The 23,774-nt window shown below is 51.2% G+C and overlaps 8 protein-coding genes across 8 annotated transcripts; 4 read left to right on the top strand and 4 right to left on the bottom strand.

Moving 5' to 3' along the window:
- The first annotated feature begins 1,306 nt into the window (after window positions 1-1,306).
- Window positions 1,307-2,237, top strand: B0T23DRAFT_246346 (uncharacterized protein). Its single transcript, XM_062834131.1, has one exon. The coding sequence runs from the start codon at window positions 1,442-1,444 to the stop codon at window positions 2,135-2,137; it is 696 nt and encodes a 231-aa protein (XP_062688878.1). The 5' UTR covers window positions 1,307-1,441; the 3' UTR covers window positions 2,138-2,237.
- Window positions 2,238-6,878: 4,641 nt separating this feature from the next.
- Window positions 6,879-8,903, bottom strand: B0T23DRAFT_246299 (chromatin remodelling complex Rsc7/Swp82 subunit-domain-containing protein). The gene is made up of 3 exons (XM_062834130.1): window positions 8,705-8,903; window positions 7,519-8,536; window positions 6,879-7,449 (listed from the first exon to the last, which is right to left on the bottom strand). The coding sequence occupies exons 1-3, from the start codon at window positions 8,757-8,759 to the stop codon at window positions 6,939-6,941; spliced, it is 1,584 nt and encodes a 527-aa protein (XP_062688877.1). The 5' UTR covers window positions 8,760-8,903; the 3' UTR covers window positions 6,879-6,938.
- A 775-nt stretch (window positions 8,904-9,678) lies between these two features.
- Window positions 9,679-10,725, bottom strand: B0T23DRAFT_399674 (cyclin-like protein; the record flags this gene model as incomplete). The annotated part of the gene is made up of 1 exon (XM_062838437.1): window positions 9,679-10,725. One exon carries the CDS (start codon window positions 10,723-10,725, stop codon window positions 9,679-9,681), a length of 1,047 nt encoding a protein of 348 aa, XP_062688876.1.
- A 2,247-nt stretch (window positions 10,726-12,972) lies between these two features.
- On the top strand, window positions 12,973-13,763 carry B0T23DRAFT_246250 (uncharacterized protein). Its single transcript, XM_062834129.1, has one exon. The coding sequence runs from the start codon at window positions 13,112-13,114 to the stop codon at window positions 13,490-13,492; it is 381 nt and encodes a 126-aa protein (XP_062688875.1). The 5' UTR covers window positions 12,973-13,111; the 3' UTR covers window positions 13,493-13,763.
- Window positions 13,634-14,682, bottom strand: B0T23DRAFT_246238 (uncharacterized protein). Its single transcript, XM_062834128.1, has 2 exons — window positions 14,047-14,682; window positions 13,634-13,969 (listed from the first exon to the last, which is right to left on the bottom strand). The coding sequence occupies exons 1-2, from the start codon at window positions 14,558-14,560 to the stop codon at window positions 13,776-13,778; spliced, it is 708 nt and encodes a 235-aa protein (XP_062688874.1). The 5' UTR covers window positions 14,561-14,682; the 3' UTR covers window positions 13,634-13,775.
- Window positions 14,683-16,237: 1,555 nt separating this feature from the next.
- B0T23DRAFT_246212 (cytochrome b5-like heme/steroid binding domain-containing protein) lies at window positions 16,238-17,466 on the top strand. The gene is made up of 2 exons (XM_062834126.1): window positions 16,238-16,589; window positions 16,671-17,466. The coding sequence occupies exons 1-2, from the start codon at window positions 16,531-16,533 to the stop codon at window positions 17,131-17,133; spliced, it is 522 nt and encodes a 173-aa protein (XP_062688873.1). The 5' UTR covers window positions 16,238-16,530; the 3' UTR covers window positions 17,134-17,466.
- Window positions 17,467-18,725, bottom strand: B0T23DRAFT_246213 (uncharacterized protein). Its single transcript, XM_062834127.1, has one exon. The coding sequence runs from the start codon at window positions 18,565-18,567 to the stop codon at window positions 17,800-17,802; it is 768 nt and encodes a 255-aa protein (XP_062688872.1). The 5' UTR covers window positions 18,568-18,725; the 3' UTR covers window positions 17,467-17,799.
- Window positions 18,726-20,306: 1,581 nt separating this feature from the next.
- Window positions 20,307-23,564, top strand: B0T23DRAFT_448964 (uncharacterized protein; the record flags this gene model as incomplete). The annotated part of the gene is made up of 4 exons (XM_062841064.1): window positions 20,307-21,040; window positions 21,098-21,175; window positions 21,235-22,043; window positions 22,104-23,564. The coding sequence occupies exons 1-4, from the start codon at window positions 20,416-20,418 to the stop codon at window positions 23,562-23,564; spliced, it is 2,973 nt and encodes a 990-aa protein (XP_062688871.1). The 5' UTR covers window positions 20,307-20,415.
- Between the last annotated feature and the right edge of the window lie 210 nt (window positions 23,565-23,774).

Raw genomic sequence — 23,774 nt, 5'->3', positions numbered from 1 at the left:
CCGATAGCTCCGCTAACTGCCCGGACTCTCTGTGCCTCTATGCGTCTCGGCCGGCTCTTTTTCTTTTCCTCACTTCTGAATGGCCATAGCCGGACATTCACGCTACAAGTGGGGACGCCTTCCAGCCTTTTCGATTCGCTTTCTTCAAGTCAACACACCTCACACCACACCAGTGAGTCAGGAATAATGTTCACATCAAGATCGACTTGGTGATTGCAGTTCACCCCTGGTTTTGTTCGTTGGCGCGAGACTTCAACACGCACTCTAGTACACTACGCAACTCAACTACCACTCTACCAAACTGCTTGTATCAACCAGAGATATATTTGGACGCGTTATACGTTACCCAACTTTTCGTTTGACAATGCATTTCCCGTCATTCTTCTATGTATCTTTGTAGACCTCTGTCGTAAAGGAACCGCGCTAACAAACAAACTACGCAGTAGTAATGAACTGTAATGTAGTGTAGTGTATGGGAGAAGTGGCTCTGATCGCCAGATAGCTGCTATGTAGGTCACAAGGGCATACATAGTACGCAGTAGACCTCTGCAGGCATTCGCTTTGTTAGCGCGGTGAACTTTGCAAGTGGCGGTTACTCTATTTTTCCTACAGCAGATGATTGGTGTGCCCACTATCAGCCATTCAAATATTGTGAGGTGGCGGTACCACGCTAATAAAGTAGATGCCGGCAGTGTTGTAAGTTCAGCCTACAACATTAACCCAAAACAAGGCGAAAAAAAAAAAAAAAAAAAAAAAGTGTGTATAGACATGACCGTCATCGTCTTCTACGGCGCTGCCAGAGCTGCTAAAAAAGAAGCAGCAAAGTTGCCGTGGTAAGATTACCAGATCGAGAGCTATTACATTTGCTGTCAATTATTCGAACTCGTCGTCCTGGCTTGGCCGAACTCGAATCTATTTTGACGGTGAAGAGTCGGCAGCACAGGCAATTAAGGACTCAGGCACAACACTCGTATATAATCGCATACACCCGGGAACGCAAAGGCACTGAGCACTTTGCAACCCATATCAACAGTCAACGACGCGCCCGAGAGCTATTCTGCCTCTTCAAGAGGAAATAAATCTACACAACGTGGTATCCGGCGGCGGCGGCACAGACGATGCATGGCTGTCATTGTTGTCAGAACGCAACCCTCAGTTGGCTCTGAGTGACTTTCTTGCTGCTTACTCATTTGCTGGAGAGCAGCCACGTTATCCACTCCAAATTGCACTACACTACACTACACTACAATTCTCACTTGGCAACCGTTGGCGTTGAGTAACTCTTTCAGCACCCCGAGACCCCCGGATGAACTCTAGGTCAGTGATGGAGGTGCATCATGTCATTGGCTGTGCAAGCACTGGGTGGTCTCAGTCTTCACTGCGATGACGGGACCATAGCCTCACGTGCCCAACACCAGAACGAGTGTGGGTGATTGTCTGGATGGTGACGTCCCCTTGTCCTATTCAACCCTGTAAAAATCAGCCGAAACTACCCTCATATTATGACGCTCCAAAAGGCAGAATTCAATCCGAGAGTTGCATATCCATCATTCGCGGCGGCCTCGAGACTATCGACTGCTCTTCAATAAAACACACCGCGGAGCTTCACAACAGTCAGAACGATCACAAGCCTATAAAATCTAGCGACCATGCTTGGGCGTTGTCGATAAGCAGCGGAATCATTGAAAGCGCTCGGTGCGGGGATGGGGCGTGTGCAGTTTTGAAGGTGCACTTTGGGGAATCGAGACGCACTTTTTCCATCCGGGCGTATTCAGGGAAAAAAAAAAAAAAACAAGAAAGAAAAACAAAAGAAAGAAAAAATAGGCCAAGACGAATCATTGTCGTGTCGTTTGTCGTCGTCGTCAATGTCCCTGCGTGCCATTGTGGTCTGGTCCGGAGGTCCAAGTTGAGAGATTTGGCACGCCGCGTCCGTCTCCGTCCGGAAGTTTCCGTTTGCAGATTCATCGGAGTATTCTCCGGCCCTGTGCCCCGAGTGTCTGGTGGCTGCCGGTCTCCCTGCGCACGTCCTTCTAGCACTAAGTGGCACTGCTGTCCTTCTTGTGCTCATCATCAGAGCGCCCGTGTCCTTTGGGATTCATCGGACGAGCAACTCTTCAGAGGTACGTATGTACACTAGTTACAGTACCTGGCCAGAATCGGCGTTTGGTGTGGTGGGTTTGGGCAGAAACAAGGAACCCTTCACCAAGAGGAAAGCGGAGATGCGACTCGGTCGAAATGAAGCTACAGTAGCGTGTCGAGAGGCTTCTGATCGGGTCCTCGGGAGGAAGCTCTGAAGAAAAAAAATTATATGCCGCAATCTCTTCTTTTTCTCCATCTTTACCCCAGGCCCCCCGGGCAATCCCTGAAGTTCCGGGTTATACCTGGTCGATGATGTGAAGAAAGTTTTTTTTTTTTTTTCTCTTTTTCTCTTCTTTCCCAAAAACAGGCCGATACAACATGACAGAAGATGACCCTGATGCCTCCATGTGCGTCAACGACACTCTGTGTGTGGACCACTCTGGTGGCCTGCCGTAGCGCACATTATCAATCTCGGGTTTCCCAACAAGAAGACGTCCTCCGTCCGGTCCGTGATCATCATGTGATAGCCGTCTGACTGGCATCATCTCCACCATCACCACGACATGGCTTGGACTGGCCCTTCTTCCCACCCCGAGTTGGAAGGAGCTTCATCAGCAGCCACCTCTTTCACGCCCACGTTTCCGCTCTGTGGGAAATTGTAACTTTACGATACGTACTAGGTACCGCAGACGAACAGCCTCGCTGCGAATGTGTTAATCCCTTTCGAGGCTGCTGCGTACCCTCGTGGCTAGCAAGACTTTTTTGCTTGCGAACGGCAGTCGGTCTGTTGGTTGACATGAATCAGATATGAGGTGACCACTTAGAGAAACCCACTAGGCGTCCAAGTGGGGGAGGGAATTCAGTGTACGAGTCTCATGCAGCTGACAAAACACAGTTCGCTGCTACGTAGCATGGAAGGGGTCATATCGGGCGCTTCCATCGCCTGCAATCTGGAAGTCACGGCGCAAAGGTGGAAAGGTAAACTCATTCCTACAACCCTACACTATATACATGCATTGCAGAGGGATGTGTACCATCAAAGGCCAGATGGCGCGGATCAAGGTCCCTCCTCCTCCGCTTTGCACGCAGGTACTTCACAATTCAATCCCCTCTTCATCACTGGCAGCTCGACTTTTTGAGGCCTTCTCTCTGCCTAGCATTCTTGTCCCCTCTTCTGCGTAGACGTTACATTACGTTCGAGGAAAGCCGCAGGCGGTTAGGGACCAACGAGTTACCAAATCAAGGGACTTGACCTTTAAAAATCCGCTGGGTACATATCCAGAGGTGTGTCATGGAACCGTGATCCTCCTTGGACCCGTTACTTGACAGCATTGAAGGGGACGAGGCAGTGCTGACGATGCCTATTCCCAAACTCATGGCGCAATCAACATGAGATATCGAATTACAAGTCGGGCCAGTTCAGGCTATTAGCCAAGGCGGCAGGCAAGACATAAGAACCCTCATGTCTTGGTGTTGGAGCACAAAACGGTCGCAGGTTGAGCTGATCTCTCATTTCCCACGTTGTGTGTGTCTTGGAATGGCGGACCAATCTAGAAGCATCTTCCCGCAGGGCAAGGGAGAGAGATGGTAGGTAGGAGGGTAGGTGACCGTGAAATGGGATAGGCGAGTCACTAACAGGAATAGCTGCAATTCTCACCAAATCTGGTATCGGTTCCGCGCACCCCATTTCCGGAGGGGGGGTAATGCAGTCCTTGTCAGAACGAACCCTTTCCTTTTTCTTGACCCTTCTACAATGCCGATCTCGAAGAGTATGCTATGGTACACGTGTAGTCCCTGGATTTATTCTTCCTCCCCACGAATGAGATCGTCGCCACTGTTGTGATGGCAGGCACGATAGGTAGGCAATAATAATTCATTTCTTCCCCTCGTGGCCAGACGTTGACAGCTTGCAAGCACTCACTCTCTGCAAGGTGAGGTTTACTGAGGAGACCGACGAGCTGATCAACAAAGTACAAACGCCTTGCAACTGACTCACACAGTTACGTACATCGATTACGACTCTTGATGTGACACAATTTGGGAAGCTCTTCTGGCCTTGATCTACATCGTTTCACAAACCGGCCCAAGCTCGGATATCTTCACGATGGGAGAAGGAAGGTATAGTTACTCAGCCACGTTCCGGTAGTAACCAAATCCCACCCTGCGAACCGACCTACGTATTCGACTTCTATCGTCTTCGAGTGGCAAACTCAATTTCCCAGTTTGCCAAGATGAAAAAGATGACTTTCGATTTTAGGAAAACACATTCGAACTGCTATGACGAGCGTAGACGAGTTCGTGATACATACGCTTGGGGATTTATATTTCGCCCATCATCGGTGATTTTTCTTTCGAGGATAATTCAAAGTCGTCCATGTGCAGAAATTAACCGGTACGACCATACATTGCCCGTTCCGGACACCGGAGCGGACCTGCCAAGTCTCCCCCAAAGTCAACTCAGGTGAAGCTCGAAGAAATGTACCATATCGGATCATTTCAACAACAAACTGCATGTTCCTGTTCGGCTCGGTTAAGATTACCTGGAGTAAATGACATAGAAAAGGCAATGTGGGCAGGTATTCCCTAAATTGACACACCCGAATCCCTCATTCAAGAACTACTACTTCTGAATCGGTCCGGTTCCAGGTTGTCTGTGTTGTTTGTTGTCCGTCATCGAGATCCTCTATCATTCCATCTCTCTTCTACGTCAATGAACTGGCAGATAGCTCTATCATACGGAAGAACTGAAAAATTTCCCGCAACTGACGATGACCCAAATGAAATGATATTTAATACTCGTCTGCCAGATGACACTTACTCGCTACCGGCCACACGGTAGTGTACCGGGGAACATTGGCTAGCTAGCCGCTTTCCCTCCAGAAGAGTTGGTGGAACTGTCCAGGTAGGTAATAACACCACACCTCTAACGAGGACATTCTCATGTGTGTCTTACTACACATGAGAATTCACGGGTGTAAATGGCTAGGCTAACATTAGATAGTCGGAGGGTTACCCTAGGCTAGGTGTTTGGTAAGATCTAGAGTGGCCGAGTTGTGTTCGTCATGACCCAAGCTAAGGCCAAAGACGTAAAGACCTGGCGAGAACATCATAGGCAGCGAGATGCTTGCCATATCAATCCCTGATAGTTACCTAGCGGTGACAGCTACGATGATAACAGCAGATATCGTCATCAGCTGGCTACTACCTCACAGAGCTTACGTACCTCTAGCCTAGGCAGAAAGCTTTGAGTTTTCATGGTCTAGGCATCCAATCTGGCTTGGTCCAGTGAACGTATATCCAATGTTGTCTACTGCATCACCTTGATAGCAAAGTGTTAATCGGAATGAAGGCCTTCCTTTCGGTTCAGTCCTATAAACAAAGTTGCCTGCTAGCTGGAGTCTTGGAGTCTGAGTGGTGCCGCTACATAGATGCCCAGCCTATACCTATACATAGAGTAAAAGTGACTATCGTCAAAGTCGCCCGCAGCTGGAGATACAGTAAAGTTGACACACCAAAGAGGGACGAAATAGACGGTCGACAAAGTCGGTCAGCACAATAGCTGTGGATGATGAAATGTCCAAGACTGAGGACTGTGCAAATGAAGAGCAGACGTGTACTTGAGCCGCTGATGAATGTCCACAGAAACTAGGTGATATACTTTCGGTTACTCAAGTTATGTTCTTTACATCAGTTCATCTGTTGCACATGAAGAGCACAGAGGAGGACAGGCAATGTTTACTTGGGCAGCTAGTTTGTTTATACAATTCCATCTTCACCGTACGTGAACGGTCCACTTTCTTCGGGAGTCTCCTTGCTCTGGACTAACCTAAGATGAATGAGTAACCCGATCGGGCGTTCCTCGTTGCTTGTAGGCCAACTATTCATCCCCCACCAGTGCGCTTTGTCTACCGTTTATGAAGACCAAAGTGTTACCATTGCTTCAGCCAAGTGTCCCCTAGTACCCCTAGCTACTGACCGCAGGTACATCGACGAATGTATTAATCCATGAGACTTGCATCTTGCTGAAGTTGTAATGAACGTTTGCCCGACGGCGTAAAGGGTCATCACGCTCAACGTTGGAAGCAGAAGTCATAGCAGTCGAGGCTAAAGCGCCATGTGTACTCCACTCAAATCGAATGGTCGTTACCCAACATAAGATGATGTGGCCCTAGGTTTGGTCACGTTGATATAATAGACAGCAGCAGCAGTAGCTTCAGTCGTTGTCTCATGAGTGAGACGAAGTTCAACTCACCAATCTCCAATCTCCAATCGCCCTGATCAGCGCAGCCATGGACACCATGGAAAGTACACCGAGGAACTTGAGAAGATGTCTACAAGCTGGGTATATTATAAATAGACAAGAAGTTACCAAACACTTCCTCGTTCCCTTGCTCTAACCCGCAATGGCTCAGCTGGCAGATACTCGACCCGTCGATAAGCATTGAGATGAATCCAGTAGAGCAAACAAAATGGAAAATCAATGATGGATGAGCACCACCTCCCCAACGACCAACCTGGTTTCCACTTTTCGTTACAGTTGTCCCTTTTTCGGTTGCTCCCAGCCCGAGCGTATCGCAAGTTATCCGGGCCCCTTAACCTTCATCATTTTGAAAGTGAAATACAGAGAGCATAAAGATATCCCCAGAAAACCCCTTTCAGTGTGGTTCTCCGTCACGTCCATACCAGTTCCAATGCAGTCTACTAGACTAGTGGAAGGTGAATGGCTGAGCCTGAACTGACCAAATGCAATAGAGCATTGGTCATCACGTTTTCAAGCTTGTATCCAAACCAGAACAACAAGCTAATGTCTGTGTACAGGTCTTCAGACGCGACATCTGTCGAAAGTCCACAATGTCTCCTCACATGATATTCATACTATAAGGCACGATAGCCTTATCGATCACCGGCTCGCGGCGACACGTCGTATCCTTCTCGTCACCCCACTTGCCGAACCACTCCTCCTCATTCTTCACTGCACTGTCGAAAGCTTTCCTGCATTCCTCGGGCAGCAGATCCCTGATATCGTCAGGTACGGCGCTCAAGCCCTTGAAGGGGGCAAGGAAGTCGGCACGCGCGGAAGCAGCCCGATCGGCGGGCGATGTACGGAAGGGTACCTCGTAGGCGGCCGGGGAAATGCCAGCGGGTGGCAGCTCGATTTCCACGTCGGTGATGAGGAAGTTGCGGGATATGGAGGGCTTGACAGGAGGAAGGTCTGAGGACGATGACGAGGCGTCTTCAGAGTCTACCACCTGCGTGATACGGGCATGTGTAGGTTGGATGATGTGCGGGTAGTGCATTTGGTTGGTGTGAATGTCATAGACACCATTCAGGTTGGCGCGCCGGACGCTGGTGAGGATGCTATTGAAGTTACTGCGTAGAAGAGATGTTAGCGTTCCTGTATCCGGTAGCGAGGAAACTGCCGAAGAAGAGAATGCCTACCTGGCTTCGCGAGCATGTTCCAATTGCCAATTAACGTCATTGACAGCAACCCGTCGTTTGGTTGGGGCAACCTTGGCGTTTTGCTGTGGTACTGACGGTATATTCGAGTGATAAACTGAGCTTGCACCGTGCCACGCCACATATTGGTTCTTGTTGTAAGGCTTGCCTGGTTCGAAAATATCGTTGGGATCGGCGAGCTCGCCCTCAACGACACCCTCCTCACGCGCCTTGGCGACTTCGTAGTCATCAATGATCCTTCGTCCGCCGACAATGATTAGGGCGCCAAACTCGCGGAACACTGAACGTGCTGTCACAATACCAATCGTACGGCCCTTGTAACTGTGTGGGATGATTTCCCGCTCGATCATGTCCCGTTTTTCCTCGTCGTTAACGATGATCTTGTAGAGTTTTCTGTGTTTCGTGAAAAAGAGATACGAGTCTCTGAAGCCGACACAACGTGCTGGCTCGGTCGAAAGCATGTATAGACGATCTCCACGGCCAAGGACGGTGAATGTACGGCAACGATACTCGCGGCCATCCTGAAGATTTCCTAGCTTATCAACCTTCTTCTCACCCTCCGGGTCCTCGGGAAGGTCCACCTCGTCGTTGATAATGTCGAGGACGGTACCATCTTTGTCAATGGATTGCTGGGTTGGTTGAAAATGCTGGCCTTTGCGGCCGCCTCTGCCTCTCCATCCTCCGCGACCGCGACGGCGAGGAGCGTTTTCATCACGATTGGGGGGTTCGATCGGCAGAGTGTCCCAGTCGGGAGGTCGGTTCTTGGGTGGTCGCCCCAAGCGTCGGCGGCGGATGACAGGCTCTGGGGGAGGGCTTGGGCTCTTGCCCGACTCGTCTTCCTCGGGGGCTTCCTCTTCCTCGTGTCCGTCACCACCCGACTCGTCATCCTTCTCGACATCATCCTCGCCGTCTCGTTGTGATGGCTCGGCGTCGTCTTGATCGGCATCGGGCATAGGCTCATCCTCGTCGTCTAGGCCTTCGAATGTCTTTGGGGTGCTTTCTGGTTGTGCATGGCTTTGATAAGCAACTGCTTGTTTGAAAAATGAAAGGATTTGCGCGTGGCTGCTGCATTCGTTGGAGTGGATCACAATGTATGGAATAAATTTGTACAAGCAAAGGGAGGGAGGAAATGCCAAATGATAAACGATGATGAAATCGAGTAACTTACCGAGGGCCTGTTGTGCGCGTTTCGCGGCTGCGCGGCCTGATCGCCGGGAAGGCATAATTTCGAAGGTAACGTATTGTATGCTTGGTGGTAAGCTGTGATCGGGGTTTGGAGTGTCGGCGCAGAATAAGGCGGACGGTTGAGTTGCGTTTGGGGTTTGGAGGTGACGATGTCAAAATTACTGAGACGCGGTTGAGAGGTGGGAGACGTGAAGCCGCTGTAGTCAGTCCTGCTAGTGGTGGTTTGCGTGTGAAGCGACTGCCCATTGACCCACTTGGCGTGTACAGTGTAGTGAACAAGCGCACTGTGATTCTCTTTACGGTGCGACGACAGAGCCCTTCAACCAAATAAACCAAGTACTGTACTGTGTAAGTCATCCCGGGCCCTTTGAAGTCCTGGATTCGAGCTTATGGACACATTCTCATGTTTTCCAAATGGTGAGTATTGATATCTTGTATTAACTATCTTGATTCCCCAAGTCCCTGTCGGTGCCAAGTCGAATAGCAAATAACGAAAGAATTCCCCTGAATGCCTCGAGGTAAGATCAACTTTCAAACCCGCAAATGTCCTTCCGATATGCCTAGGTAGAAGCTGACCAATCTAACCTCGTTTTCCATTTTAGTGTATTCTCATAGTGTGCCAGGCCCCTTTGTCCTGCCGCACTGCGACCAGCCTCCGCAGTCACCAGCCCTATCTTGGGCATACGATAACCTGCTTCTCTTCCGACCACCAATATGCTTCCAAGCTTCTCGAAAATCCGGACGTGCCTGTGGATCGTCTTTTGCCCGTAAACCAAAGTTCAAAAGCCACCACGTTCTCAGTAGGATAACCTTGTCATCTCAGTGAGGCTGACCACCCTGCCAAGCTTAAGAAAACGCAATGCTGTCACGCCGCGATTCTGTCCCGTGGAAATTAAGAAGCGGAGCTGCCCACCCAGAGCCAACACTCTATCCAAACTACCCGCGCACCCGAGGCCCCTAGTTCGCAGGAAGCTTGTCGAGGTTTGGCACTCCCTCAGGGAAGATCTCCTCAAGCAGCTTGTCCTTCTTGTTATAGAGGAGACGATAAGCTGTTTTGACGGTTCCGTCGCTAACGCCAGCCACTGTCGCAATCTCCTTGGATGTACGTGACTCGTTCCTGATGTGGGATGCCATGTAGATACACGCAGCGGCGACGGAAAGGGGAGAACGGCCAGCCAGCTCCGAAATAGTGCTGGTCTTGTCGGCCAACTGGCGGGCAACGTCCTCGACCGCAACTGAGTTGCGGAAGTTGAGGTTGCTGCAGTAACGAGCGCAAAGTTCGGTAGCTGTAGTAGATCCCTTGCCCTGGTATTGCTGGTTGAAGGTGGGGATGCTGGTCGTGATTGCATGCTCCTCGCCTCCGATCTTCTGGAGGAAGGATTCCAACTGCTTGAAAACCCTGCCAATCTCCTTCTTCGAAACCTTGGTCAGGCTGTAGATCTCACGGAACGTACGCGGCACTCCCGTTTGGCGGCATGCAATGAAGATGCAGCCAGCGGTGATGGCTTCCTGAGACTTGCCCTTGAGGGCCTTGTTATCCTCGACGAGCTTGTAAATGTGCTTGGCAGCATTTGCCACCTGGGTACCGGCATTGATGCTGTCCGTCAAGCCCTGAATATCTCGATAGGCCTGCATAAGCTGCTTGGAGTTCTTGTCCTGAGTGATCTTGTTCTGAAGGTGGGACAGGTTCTTGCCGTTTTTGCCATCGAACGCGATAGTGGTCTGGAGCTGGTCACCATCGATCAGTTGATTGGGACCATCACCAACACGAGAGGGGTCATCGTTGCCCTGGTCGTCGTTGGAGAAAGTACGCCACTCGGAGCGGGTATCGATGATGCGCTCGCCCAGCACAAGACCGCAGGAGCCGCAAACCATGTCTCCTGACGAGAACTCTTCGACAAGGTGAGGCGGATCTTCCTTGCACTCCGGGCACATGAGGAGATTCTGGAGATTCTCCTTGAACTTCTCCTGTTGCGGAGGCTTGGGAATGATGAAATCGGTCATTTTGGGCGTTGTTCAACGGGACTGTGTATTTGGACTATCTGGACGAAATGGGAAAATGGTCGTGACCCAGGTGGACTGTGGGTTCAAGTTTCTGCAGCGGTAAATCCAGAAGCCGGAAAATAAAAAATTGGTCGAAAGATTATCGAAGGCGGGGAAGGACGCGCGACGCCCGAGTTTCGATTGATTTGGTGCGCCGCTTTGGACGAGAGTGATCAAAGCCCTTTGTTGCAAATGGGCTTGTCTCGCTGAATTTGGGCGTGACTGCTCTGGTTTACCAGTGAAGGCGTCCGAGGAGGCACTCGAGTGAGGTCGCCGCAGAACAGAACAGTCGGGTCACGGTCGGTACGCTGGAGGTATTGTCGTCGGGGATTACAGATACTTCGATGGATTTCAGATCGAGCGCGACAGAACCTACGGGAAAGCGGTCGAAATCGAATTCCTTGGTTCCGACTTCAACGACAAAAGAATTCTGTTGGCAGCGTTCTTTCGATGATTTGTGGTTGAGCACGGCGAGCGAGCGAGCGAGCGACAGGCAGTGACGGGTTGACAAGATGTGCGTGGACGAAAGGGCGAGGCGCGGAGTCCTGAGAAAAAAAAAAAAAGAAAGAGAAAGAGAATGGAAGTGGAAAAGGCCCAGTCCGGCTGCCTGTTGTTGAGTCGCAGATAAGTGGAAACCCTCAAGGGAAGACTGTGACGGGCCGGCTCCGGCTGTTTGGCTGACGGTTGCGGTTTGGCCTGTAGTCTTGAGATAGGTACGTAACACTGGCAAACAGCCGCTGTAGGATTGGCCCTAATCGCTAATGGCCCCAGTGACACCTCAGCAGGCACCAAGGACGGGAGGAACTGCATGGCGGTCCTGCTTCCATTCAACCTGGACCGACGCCTTGACCCCAGCTGCCGAGCCCCACATAACCTTAAGTACGTAGCGACTTGAGGCGGAGGGACCGTTTATTAGGGCGTGTTCGTCGACCTGGAAATGGACTTGTTTCGGAAATGGTTTTTTGGGGGGGGATGTGGTCCTTGTTAGGTACTTCGAGAGAAACGGGCTGATTTTTGATCGAAGAATCTTTTTGGAGGCACTTTCTACTAACAACTTCCGACTGCTCATTGGACCTGCAAATGGCTTAAAAGTTCTAGCGCTTGATATGAGCCTCGTCGCGGTCGAAAGGCTAGACTTGGCGACCAAATTTCCAAGTCCGATTTCCAAAGCTTTAAGTTGAGATAGTTTCAGATATGGTGGTCACGGGCAATGCTTTGGACGGCTTTGTAGTGTATCTCTCGACTTCCAAAACCATTTCCGAATCCTGATTTCCAAGTCGACGAACACGCCCTTGGAACAGGGGAGTTCCCCACCTTCCCCCGTGTTGCCACTGCACCTTCAGCCTTACAAAAGAAAGGCCATGCATCCTTGATGGTTCTCGGACGGACTTTCCGAGACCGGACGTTGCATCGACGGAGTTCAATCCGGAGCCCGGGATTCCACTTATTTATGGACGAGCCGCATCGCATCGAATCGAACCGACACGTTCTTCCCCCACACCAACCTGCTTTACCTCTGATACCATACAGGGGACTTGAAGACTGCCACGCCAAACCTGCATATTAGACAGCATTTCGTAACGGCTCTTTGGGGTCCCTGCGTCTACGAACAACGATAGAACGACCTTCGAATCCAGGTACTACACTACTATCCTTGCGGGAATCACTAGAAATTTATAGTAGGTTGAACCTGTGGACTAAGTGGGCTGTGCATGAGGAACAAAGATCGTGATCTTGTGTTGGTGGCCTAAGTAGCAAGCTACACCAGGCCTCTTTATAGGAACTGAAACTGACTTGTGTTTCAGGTCCCCCTAGTGTCTTCCGTAGAGAAGTCGCTGTCAACGTGGTGATGGACTTCGAAGCCGGATAGTGTACCCGTTCCCAAGTCACTCGACAGTTGGAACGGCATGTTCCTTTCAAGTCACCAGCAGCATCATCGGCCGAAAGTCAAAGCGCAAAATCCACTCGAAAGCAGTGGCAGTGACAGTAACGGGAAACCACTGACAAAGAAAAGGAAACTCGGAAAGGATCCGCGAAAGGATCCGCGTTCCCCGGTAAGAAAGCCATAAACCCCAAAAACACCCACACAAAGAAGATTGTCACCAGCCCGCTAGCCACTCAATGATGTTGCCGTCATGCCACAAAGAACACACCACTACACAGCCGTGCTGTCCTCATGGACCCTTTCCCCAAGCCTCTACTTTTGAACGATGCCGCCAGACTGACACAAATATAAGTGATCTCACATCCCCACCCTTATCCATGCCTCCAGTTATACGTAACAACTCCCTCGACACCACGCGTCTACAAAATTCTCATCGTCTTCGAAAACAACACAATCAGAAAAATGCCACACCCCCACCAAGCCCCCGAGTTCTCTTTCTACGTCACCAGTCCCGACAGATCTAACCCCAGCTCTTCCAACTCTTCCACCTCCTCCAACTCTCGTTCCAAATCTGCCAATCTTAAATCTGGTTGCAGTACAAGTTCCAACCCACACTCCAGCTCCTCAATGGCAGCCTCTTGGCGTTCCAACGCTTCCGAGCTCCGGGACATCACTCGCGACTTCACTGCCGCGCGGGCGACTTCGACGGACGCCAAGACCAAGAGTTACACGGAGAAAGAAGCGATTAGGTTTGAGGCGATGGCGAGAAATGCCGAGCTTATGGCTAGTATGGCCACGACGGCTTCGGCTGCTAAGGAGAGGAGTGGAGCTAAGAAGGCATGATGGACGGAGAGCTTCGGGAAATAAACGACAGAACGAGGAACGAGTACAAGAGCTAAATTCAATTCGAGATCGCAAACAATGTTCATCAAGAGAGAAACTTCAGGGACGTGAGAGAAACTAAGGGACTTATCTTGTCTCCTTTCCGGTAGGTATTAGAAATGTCGTAAACTCGTGACGATACTCAGGTATCTAATTTCACTCTCTGCCATCAAAGAGTATTAACCCAATCACCATAAACAAACCAAGCCTTTTTCCTTTGCTTGGACATCAAGACCTAATCGGTTTAGAAAAGACCAAACTTCTTCTCGTTGCCCGAGTTGTTGTCATCCTTGCTCTTGATAGGGAACTCATTGCCAGTAGAGCTCTTGTAGCCATCGCGGATGGTCTGGGCAATCATCTTGTCCTTAGCCTGCTCGACGGCGCTCTCGTTGTCCTGAGGGCCCTGGCCGAGGAACTTTTCCTGGACAAAGTCGATGCCTGTTGTGAAAAGAGATAGTTGGTTAGGGTATTGTTCTACGATAGGGATCAGTGAAAAAAAATGTGAGTTGACTTACCCTTGTCCAGGAGATCCTCGTTCTTCTCACCCTTGGCACCACCACCGGCCATGTTGTTGAAGGCGTTCATGAAACCGCCTTTGGATTCGTTGTTGGAGGACTGCTGCTGGTTGTCGTTGTCGTTCTTGTTCTGAGAGCCGCCGATGAAACCAGTAAGCTTGCCAACGAAACCGCCGTCACCAGAAGAGTTGTTCTGCTTGTTGTCAGAGCCATAGCTGTTGTTGTTGCTAGAGCCATAGCCGCTGTGCTTATTCTCGGAGCCATAGCTGTTGCTGGAGCCGTAGCGGGATGGCTCGTCATCACCGGCGTTGCCCTTGTAGCCGGCGTCATTCTTATAGCTCTGGTTGTTGGAGCCATAGTTGGAAGAACCGTACTCGTTGTCACGGTCCGCAGAGCCGTAGTTGGAGGAGCCCTGGCCGTACTCGCCCCGTCTCTCATTCTCGCGCTCAGAGCCGAACTCACCACGCTGGGAGCCGAACTCGCTAGCACGCTCGCCGAAGTTGTTGTAGGACATCTTTGCTGATTTGGATTAAGAAACAAAATGATGGAAGGGATGATGTGATTGAGGTTGATGAGGGGACTTGGAAGATGGCGGGGGCCTAGAAACAGAAGGGCTGCTGGAAGATGTACAGATGGTTATATAGTGTTTGATAGTATGTGATGCTAGTGTAGAGGAGGACAGTCTAATCTACTAGGACGAGGGGGGTGGAGATGACGAGATGAGTCCGATGAATCGCGGAGGGGATTTGTCTCCAGTTCTCAGCTGAGCTGGGGTCGACCACGTAGGTAGGTGCTGTGCAACCAGCGTACGAGAAGCCAAGGTAAGACCATGTCAGACATCATACCTCTATGTCGTCGTGAATGAGGACTCCGACTGACGTCTTGATCTTCGGACTGCAGGTAATACACTACTAACCTGGAACTTGAAGATACTAGTGCAAGTGGGGGGAACGGGGTCGACGGGCAAGCTGGACCCAGGCTCCGAGGGCCAGAACTACCTAGGTAAATTCTGGTCATAGTGTGTGGCGGTGCTTCCCCTCGGCTCATTTTGACGCACCTTCCCCGCCCATCTTTGATGTTGGCGATGATGAGGTTGTTTTGTAGCTCTTCCTTCCAGTCCTGAACCATGGTTCGATCCGTCTGGAAGTTAGGTTGTATTGTAATTGAATTGCGAGCAGAAGCTTTACCTCCCTGTCAGGTACCGGGCACGGACCAGTACTTACAAGCAACTAAAGCTTCTTGACTCTGTACTGTGTATGGCCACACTCGGTCGAGTGCCAGAGATCGTCAGTGACGTGACGGTTCAATCTACCCATCTTACCATACAGTAGTAACTCAAATGGAAAAAATCTCCATGGCCTCGCCCTTCATAAACATTTCTTTTCCTTGATAGTGACTAGCAATATCGTCAATCAGGACAAACCAGACATTATCGGATCACTCCCGTAGACTCCCGGGTGATAATCTAGATCCGCATCCATGAGAGACCGACAAGGTACATAACATCATAGTCAAGAGACTGATTGAGATAGAGTAATGCCAGTCAGGGACTCTGTAGGCCTGAACCAGGAGATCATGAATCACGACTCCATTTTGCCTGCCTTCATTAAAGTTCGGAGACCCCACAATGGAGGATGATATAATCTCAGCTGGGTGAGGGTCCATCACAGGAACGCATGATGCAGACACCACGCCTCCAAAAGGGACCAGAGGGGTTGCGTGGGTAGCATGGATACCTCTAGCGTAGGTTGAGGAACAAAGATGGAAGTGGAAGTTTGCGAGAAGCTTTGGTGATTCCGTCGTGAGGAAAGGCAGCAGCAGGGGGGAGGGGCCGAAAGACATCAATTCAGGGCCCTGTAGCTCTGATCCTCCCTCCGTTGCAGTGAAGGAAGTCCAGTCCCAGGTGGTGAAGGTCTCGGCTCCATTCCCTTGCGGGGGGCCGGGAGCCTAAGCGGCGGATGGAATGCCGACACCGGGCGTGCACCCGCGAGCCACGCATGGCAGACCTGAGGGTTGTACCTTCTTTGTACCGTATAATTTCGGGGCGATCGTTTTAGGTAACTTTCAGGGAAACCAGGCATAAACTGTAAGCATACCGCAATAATCATGTCTCCTCCACTATTTTTTGGCGAGCATAAAGTGCATAATATTCGGGCAGTAGAGGTATGCTTACAGAATTATGCCTGGTTTCCCGGAAACCTAAAAACGAACGCCCCGAAATTATACAGTAGGTAGTGTACTACTGGTAGGTGACTGGAACTGTGCCGTTCAATGGGCAGAGGCTTCAGAGGTAGCCCCACCCTCGGCTGACCCGCCACTCCCGCCCCCCGGCGCCAGCAGCAACTTCAGTTGCTTCCATCATGTCATCCACAGCTCACGGTGACAGTGGCATTGTTGGGGAGAACACATCGCCTGCTCATTGTTCGTTGACGATAACACCAGCCATAGCCTGAAGCAACATCGCAAACCACCAATCTCACAGCCATGGACTACGTCGAGAACAGAATGGCCCAAGAAGCCGCCAAGCAAACCGGCAATGCCGAGTAAGAGTTTCCCATCACAATCGCTTCTACTGCTTTAACGTTTCTGATGGCGCTAATTGAAATAAACCCTCCCGCGCGCAGGTCCTTTGTCACCCCCCTCAACCTCGTCCTCCTCGGCATGCTTCTCTACACAGCATACAGCTGGCTGAGGCCACATACCCCGGCCACCATTCCCAAGGAAGAGCCCGCCGTCGTGTTCAAAACCTTCACCCCGAGGACGCTGCTGCCGTACAACGGCGAGAAAGACATGCCCGTTTACCTGGCCGTGCGTGGTCGCGTCTTCGATGTCACTCGCGGCCGCAACTTCTATGGACCCGGTGGTCCCTACGCTAACTTTGCCGGTCGCGATGCCTCCCGCGGTCTCGCCTGCGGTAGCTTTGACGAGGAGATGCTTACCAAGGACCTTGACGGCCCGCTCGACACTCTGAGCGATCTCGACAAGGATCAACTGGAAGCGCTCCAGGGCTGGGAGGAAAGGTTTCTTGAGAAGTACCTTGTTGTTGGCAAGCTGGTGGCTGTTGGCGATGAGGATAAGGCCGAATAGACTGCTCGAGCGTGCGAGCGTGACGAGAAATGAAAACAACCAAGAGACGGAATGGACAGCATGGGCAAAATCTTCACCGCAGTGTACGGATCGCTCCGGTATTCCAGAGTATCACTCTATAACATGTTGGACGATATGCCCACAGGATACTCTCGAAGACAGAGGCGCATGATTCGGTACTTGATATAATGGCGAGTGTTGGTTACTTAAGAATGGCGTACCAACAACCGATGCAAAGGGCGGCATGGGAGCCAATGACCTTGAACAATCTCAAGTCTGGCATATTCGGTAAATTCGCTTTGGGGTCATGAAGGATGCGAGTATTTCTTGCGCTTGAATATTCTTATTATCGACTGTTCCAGAACTTTGGTCTCTCAATGAATCTCTGATACACCACAGTTAACTACCGAGTTACTCAAGCTACTGTTTGAGATGTTATCCCGTTCTCATTCCGTTCCTGCCCTCCTTTGCGCTCTTGACTCATTTCTTCAACAATATAGATGCCACACATCCCTTGTCGCAGTGCGGTTTCTCTCCGCCCTGTTCTTGGTCGAGACGGTCAGCGTCCTCGCAGACACCGAACACGAACCCTTCATGCGAAAGAGGAACATCGGACATCGACCCCATTGTCTCGTCCACCAAGTACACCTCGCACATGCACTCCTTCTACGGGTCCGACGCCATCACCAACCCATCATGATACATCCCTAATCGACTTCTCAACTCGACTGGCACCTCAAACTCAGTCTCCTTTGGAATCAGCCCCAATTCAGCCAATTCCTCATCATTCATATCTGGCCTCTCATCAAGTATCTTCTTCAACGTTCTCGCTTTGTCTGTAACATCCTCAATGTTCACAATCATATCCTGCGCCCACTCTTTGATCAACCCGGCTGGTATCCCAATCTGAATACTGCGATAGTTCAGACTATGCAGCCGCACCGTCCGCTCGGGATCCCATTGGATCTTGACGTCAAGCGACTGTAACCTGTCTTTCCTCTTGCTTTCCCTGGTACTTTCTTTGGGCGCTGCTTCCTCTCCACTCTCCCCGCTTGTTCGTTCTTGAGCATCACTTGTCATTTTCTGCCCCTGTTGTGGCCCTGGATGAGGAGGAGCAGTACCATGAGTCAAGACTCCCCTTCTCAACAACCCCAGAAAATCCTCCCGCTTCATCTTGATAGCCAATATGCGCTCCTGTCCAGGATCTTTGTAAGAATATCCTGAGCGATAGAGCATCCAGGCCCAACTGGGCTTGATCCAGGTCATACGGGTGGTGCGAAACTCGGGGCTTGCATCGAGTCTCTGATGGATGACAGCGGCTGTGGCGATGGTGGATGGGTAGGCTTGGTAGACTGTGATTGTTGTGCCATCATCCTCCTGGAGGGCGCGGATTTGTCTGGAGGGAGGCTTGGGGGGCAGATTCGAGAATTTCATTCTGGGTGGTGTGTTTCCTAGTGAAGACCCAACTCCAAGACGGTGGTAATTTGTCACTTGTAAAAGAAGTAGTATAGTATCTGATATCAAATCTCAATAGCGCTTGGTGAAAGGTTAGTCTTTGTGATGCAGACCATAATCATAATCGCAACCCCTGAACGACGAAATTTGCCGTTGTCTCGAGCTATTTCTTGGCATCAATCTGTTCAGTTACTGTTGCTCCCATTCACCCGTCCTGTGTTTGTTCATTGTACCCTTGAGTTTTGTGTATACCACCTTAACACAACTTGGATTGGGCTTATTGACTGATCTATCTATTGCCATGTTTCCTCGTCCCTGTAGGTAGGAGTCCGAGTCCCGCATTGCGGTGGTGATCTGACACTGTTAGAGCTCGATGAACTCTGCCACGCCACAGGCTAGTAATAACTGAATCGCTTGTCCTCCCAAAGGCCAAGCAAATTTGAGGCTGTCTGGATCACCGACAACAGACAGCTCGCTTGCTCGCGCCTGAGTACCCCCGAAGGCATTGCCCGATGATAGGCAGAAGCAGACGGATGAACTCAAGTTGTGGAGGAGAACTAACTAACGTGGAAGGAGGCTGGCACTAGCCACATTCAAACTATATGCACCGCCACACGATCTGAGGACGATCTTCCCCAGACTTGACCGGGGTTTCTCCCATCTTTCTTTGCTCGAGAAGTCGAGACCATCGAACTCCCAAGTCCTTCCCCAGCCCCGCTCAAAGAACAAGGCAAGTCCCCGAATTCGACCCATGCGACTCGAACCCCGTTCAACCGTTGCGCAACGCTACCGGCCGAAGTGCGAGTGCATCGCATGGGGAATCGCATGAGCATCTAGAGGTAGCCAGGGCATTCCGCCCACCTCCAAAGGCCTGGCAGCGCAAGCGACAGTGCAAGCGCGAGTTTGAACCCCCAGAATGATGAACATGAGGTCATCCACCCGATCACTACCATCTCCCAGCCAATCGGCGCAATCACCACATCCGGTTCCTGGCTCAACGTTGACAGGACAGGTTGACGGCCCGTCCAGGACGGTATCACCAAGCCGGCAGCTCGACATCGGATTTCCAAGTTTTGTTCCAGTATCCGTTGTTGGGACACTGAACCATCGAATAGGCTTTTCTGGATGCAAATTCGAACGTCAAGGTCATGCTTGGATCGAGATGGGCACCAATACCACTTCTCATATGCCGCCAAATGCAGGAATTGTGCAGCTAGAATGCACTCTTTTTAGTGGCCTTCCGTTCTTCTGGTCCCTTTGGGCCATGGTCAGTACCTAGCCTCTACCTACCTGGCCTTGCCCACGGCGAGGCTATGATGTTCCCTCAATGCGTCCACAACCTGGAACCTGAACCTTCTAGATGACCAAGGTCTCGAGGGCGGGATTCGAATGAAAGGGAAGACAATTTCGGCATCAAGTTCAGCATCTTGACCGCTAAACGTCTTTTCCCCCTATTTTCTCCACTGCGGGTTTGTTTGTTCTCGAGGTTCATCGCCTCTCCTCGAGACTTAAAGGTACAACAACACCACCACCACCACCAAGACGACTTCTCTATCTTCAGATCTGCAAGTCCTCCTCCAGTATTCCGTTCATTGCATACGGTGCGCATATCATCGATTTTTCACCAAATCAGAATTCGATTGTGACTTCATTTGCCTGCGGTAGCCACACCCAAACCACCCCTCTTCCCCAGGGTTGCATGTGGCGACCTCGTCTCCTTGTCTATCCGGGCGAAACTTTCCAAGTCTTCATACACTACTGTCGTCGACGGTTGGTAATTCATGACTCCAGATACTGTGGTTGGCGTACCTGCGTATCGTTGTTACCATGTCATTCGTGAAGCTATCAAAATGCCCTTCGAACCCCGAGACGCCTTCCTTCCACCATGTTCGCCCCAGGTTCCCCCACAATAACACTCATGATCGAAACCGTGAAGGCTCCGACAGACATCCCTCACTTTCTCTGATGACAGGGAAAATCAAGAAGGGCAGGAAGTCAGTATTCAAAGAATTGGACATAGACTCCGATCAACCTTTCCACCACTACCCGGGCGAAAGAGAGTTTGGCGAGATCACCGGACTTCGTATAGACAACGAGAGTGACGACGGCGCCAGTTACAGGCAATCTGGGTCCATGAAGTCGCCAACCACACCAACATCGCCTTCGTCTGGAAGACCTTGGTATTCGAAGCTTACTCCGGGAAGAAGACCACGCATCAGCTCGACTGCCAGTGCGCCACCTCCTGGCATGTCGAGCTTTACCAGACTTACAACGCTTGCCTTGTTCATTGCCGTGGTCATACCGGGCTTCAGTTATTACAACGGTCGTGAAAAGGTGTCGCTCAGTGGGGCTGATGCGGGAGTGATACGAGAGGTGGTACAGCCAAGTGGCCCTATTCTTGAAACAAGAACAGATAGCTCAACCGATTATTGCGCGAGATGGGCAGGACAGAGTGAGTGATTTGTGCCCCTGACATATTTGAGAAGCTACTGACATGTGCACGTACAAGGTGCCTCGGTCAATGGGACATTGTACCTCTATGGTGGTCAGTCCAAAACATCACCAGACCAGACTACAGATACCTGGAGTAAGCCATGATCCCTTAGTGTCTTCCAGCTACCACAAACGTCTCTAATGGCGTGCTAGATAACGACTTTTACGTCCTGGATCTCACAAAGTCATGGGATACCGGCTCACCACGGCTGCGGGGACTACCCAGGCCTTCGGGGCCCCCTGCTGTGTCATTGGGATACCTCTGGAATGACTACAACAATCTTTACCTGTACGGCGGTGAATTCGCCGATAACCCCTATGTCGAGCCTACTGAGGAGTCAGTTTGGAAGTACGACATCAAGAACCAAAAGTGGACAGAGTACAAGCAACCAAAAACTTCTGCCGGCAAGTACTCAACTCAGGGCAACCTGCTTGTCCAGAGATCAGCTGAGGGTTCCGGGATTTCGGTGCCTGAACTGGGACTAAGCTGGTATTTTGGTGGCCATCTCGACCTCGCAACAACGCCTGGATGGTCGAATCAGATTTCTCGGGTTTACTTGAAGAGCCTACTCGAGTTTACACATCCAGGATATAACAACGAGGCAGTTTACGGGTTAGAGGACAGGGGAGCAGGCGAATGGGGCGCCTTTAGGAATATCACTGAAGGCGGTCTCCAAACAAATCAAGCTTTCCACGAACGCGCAGATGGTGCATTGGTATACGTGCCAGGCTGGGGTGAAAAGGGCATCCTTATCGGCCTAGCGGGTGGTACAGCTGATGAGTTTTCCGACAACCTCGAGGTTTTGGATGTCTATGATATCGCCAGCTCGGAATGGTACCACCAGAAGACCAGCGGAGATGCGCCATCAGTACGGGTTAATCTTTGTGCCGTTATTGCTTCAGCACAGGATTTCTCAAGTTTTCAAATCTATGTGTTCGGCGGTCAGAATCTTCAGCCAGCTGTAAGTGCTCCATCAGTGTTCATACCTTAGTCGAGACTGTCTAATACTAACACCCAACAGAAAGGTCAAACGCAATACTCAGACATGTACATTCTTTCCATCCCATCTTTCACCTGGGTGAAAGTGTCCGACGAAGACAACGAACACAAACCTTCGGCCCGCGCCGGCCACGCCTGCCACCTCCGTGACGGCCAGATGATCGTCGTCGGCGGCTACACCGGCGGCAACACATGCGACTCTCCCGGCATCTACGTCTTTAACGCCACCTCGCTCACCTGGCAATCCTCATTCAAAGCCCTCAACCACGACCCCGACCTCCACCCCGAAAACTCCGTCCTGGGGAACTCCTTCGGCTACCAAGTCCCCGCGCCTGTCGCCAGCATCATCGGCGGCTCCGGCTCCGGCGGCGCCACAGCCACCCAACCCGCCGCGGGCTCCGCCACTGCCGGGCCCTTTGCAACCGGTAAACCGCCGGTCTTAACCGTCACCACCACTGCATGGGGTCCAGAAGCCACCACCACCGCCACACCTGGAGACCCGAGCGATCCCAACACAGAAACAACAGGCAAGGATCGCAAGGCGGGACTCATCGCTGCGGGCGTCATTGCCGGCCTCTTGGGTCTTCTGGCCATCTACCTCGGCTACTGCGCCTGGTTGTACCGCCGCCAGGTACGCGCCTACAAGACCTATCTGGCCGTGGCGAACCGGTACTCCACCCCGCATCACCCGGGAGCCTCGACCGCCTCCGGTCTAGCGGCCTTTTTCGGGTTCGGCAGCGTCGGAAGAAAGACTAGCAAGCAGAGCCGCAAGTCTGCTGCTACCGACCCCCTTAACTCCAACGGAGCAGCAGCAAACCATAGACCAATTTCCTTGAACAGCTCCATCTCCTATTCCTCAAATAATCATGGCTACGGCGGTATCCCTTCGATGGAACCCAAGATGTTCTTCGAAGACGGCAGCGGCGGCGGCGGAGGTGACCCGCAAAATCACGAATCCGGGTACGGAAGTAGTCGCACTTCGCACACTGCTTCTCGCGGTGGCGGTAGTAACAACTTACCCCGTCCATCCCTAGGCTCGTCAACGCAGGCTCAATACCCGCCTATGCCACCTGTACCTATGCTAGCAGCAGGAGCAGCAAGTAGTGGTGGTGGTGGTGGTGTGATATCATCGTTCGGAACCCCTGGTTCTTCACCGTGGACTGAAGTCTCCTTGTCCGGGCTGGGCTCTGGCACCGGAACCACGCCTGCTACTTTGAGTAGTGATTCAAGTCCCGTCCCTGGGAAGGTTATTAATGCTCATGAAGAAGATCTTGCTGGTGACGGAGGGGAATTTTACGATGAAGGAAGGGGTAGTGTATCCTCGACGGAGAGGCTGTTGGAGGGCGTGGAGCCGAGTTTCTTTAGTGTGGTGATGAGACCGAGGAGGGCGTTGAGGGTGGTTAATGGGCTGGAAGAGGAGTTGGATGAGAAGAATGGGGGTGGTGTGCAGAGGGGGGGAGGTCAGGCGAGACGGGGGTCTTGAGCTTCTTCTTCTTCTTTTTTTTTTTTTTTTTTTTTTTTTTTTTTTTTTTTTTTTAATGATGAAGGGGAGCGAGAGTTGGGATGATTGACTGAAGAAAAGGACTCGTGCATGCGCGCACGCAAAGATGGTTGAATTTGTTGTTATCACTTAGCTGCTTTTTTTCTTCTTCTTCTTTTTTTCTTCTTCAAGCTATCACGGTTGCTCGCCCGT

Source organism: Neurospora hispaniola, assembly GCF_033458365.1.
Source record: "Neurospora hispaniola strain FGSC 10403 chromosome Unknown B0T23scaffold_9, whole genome shotgun sequence".
NCBI classification, from domain to species: Eukaryota; Fungi; Ascomycota; class Sordariomycetes; order Sordariales; family Sordariaceae; genus Neurospora; species Neurospora hispaniola.
The sequence above is the reverse complement of the archived record's forward strand: the minus strand, read 5'-3'. Positions and strand labels throughout refer to the sequence as shown.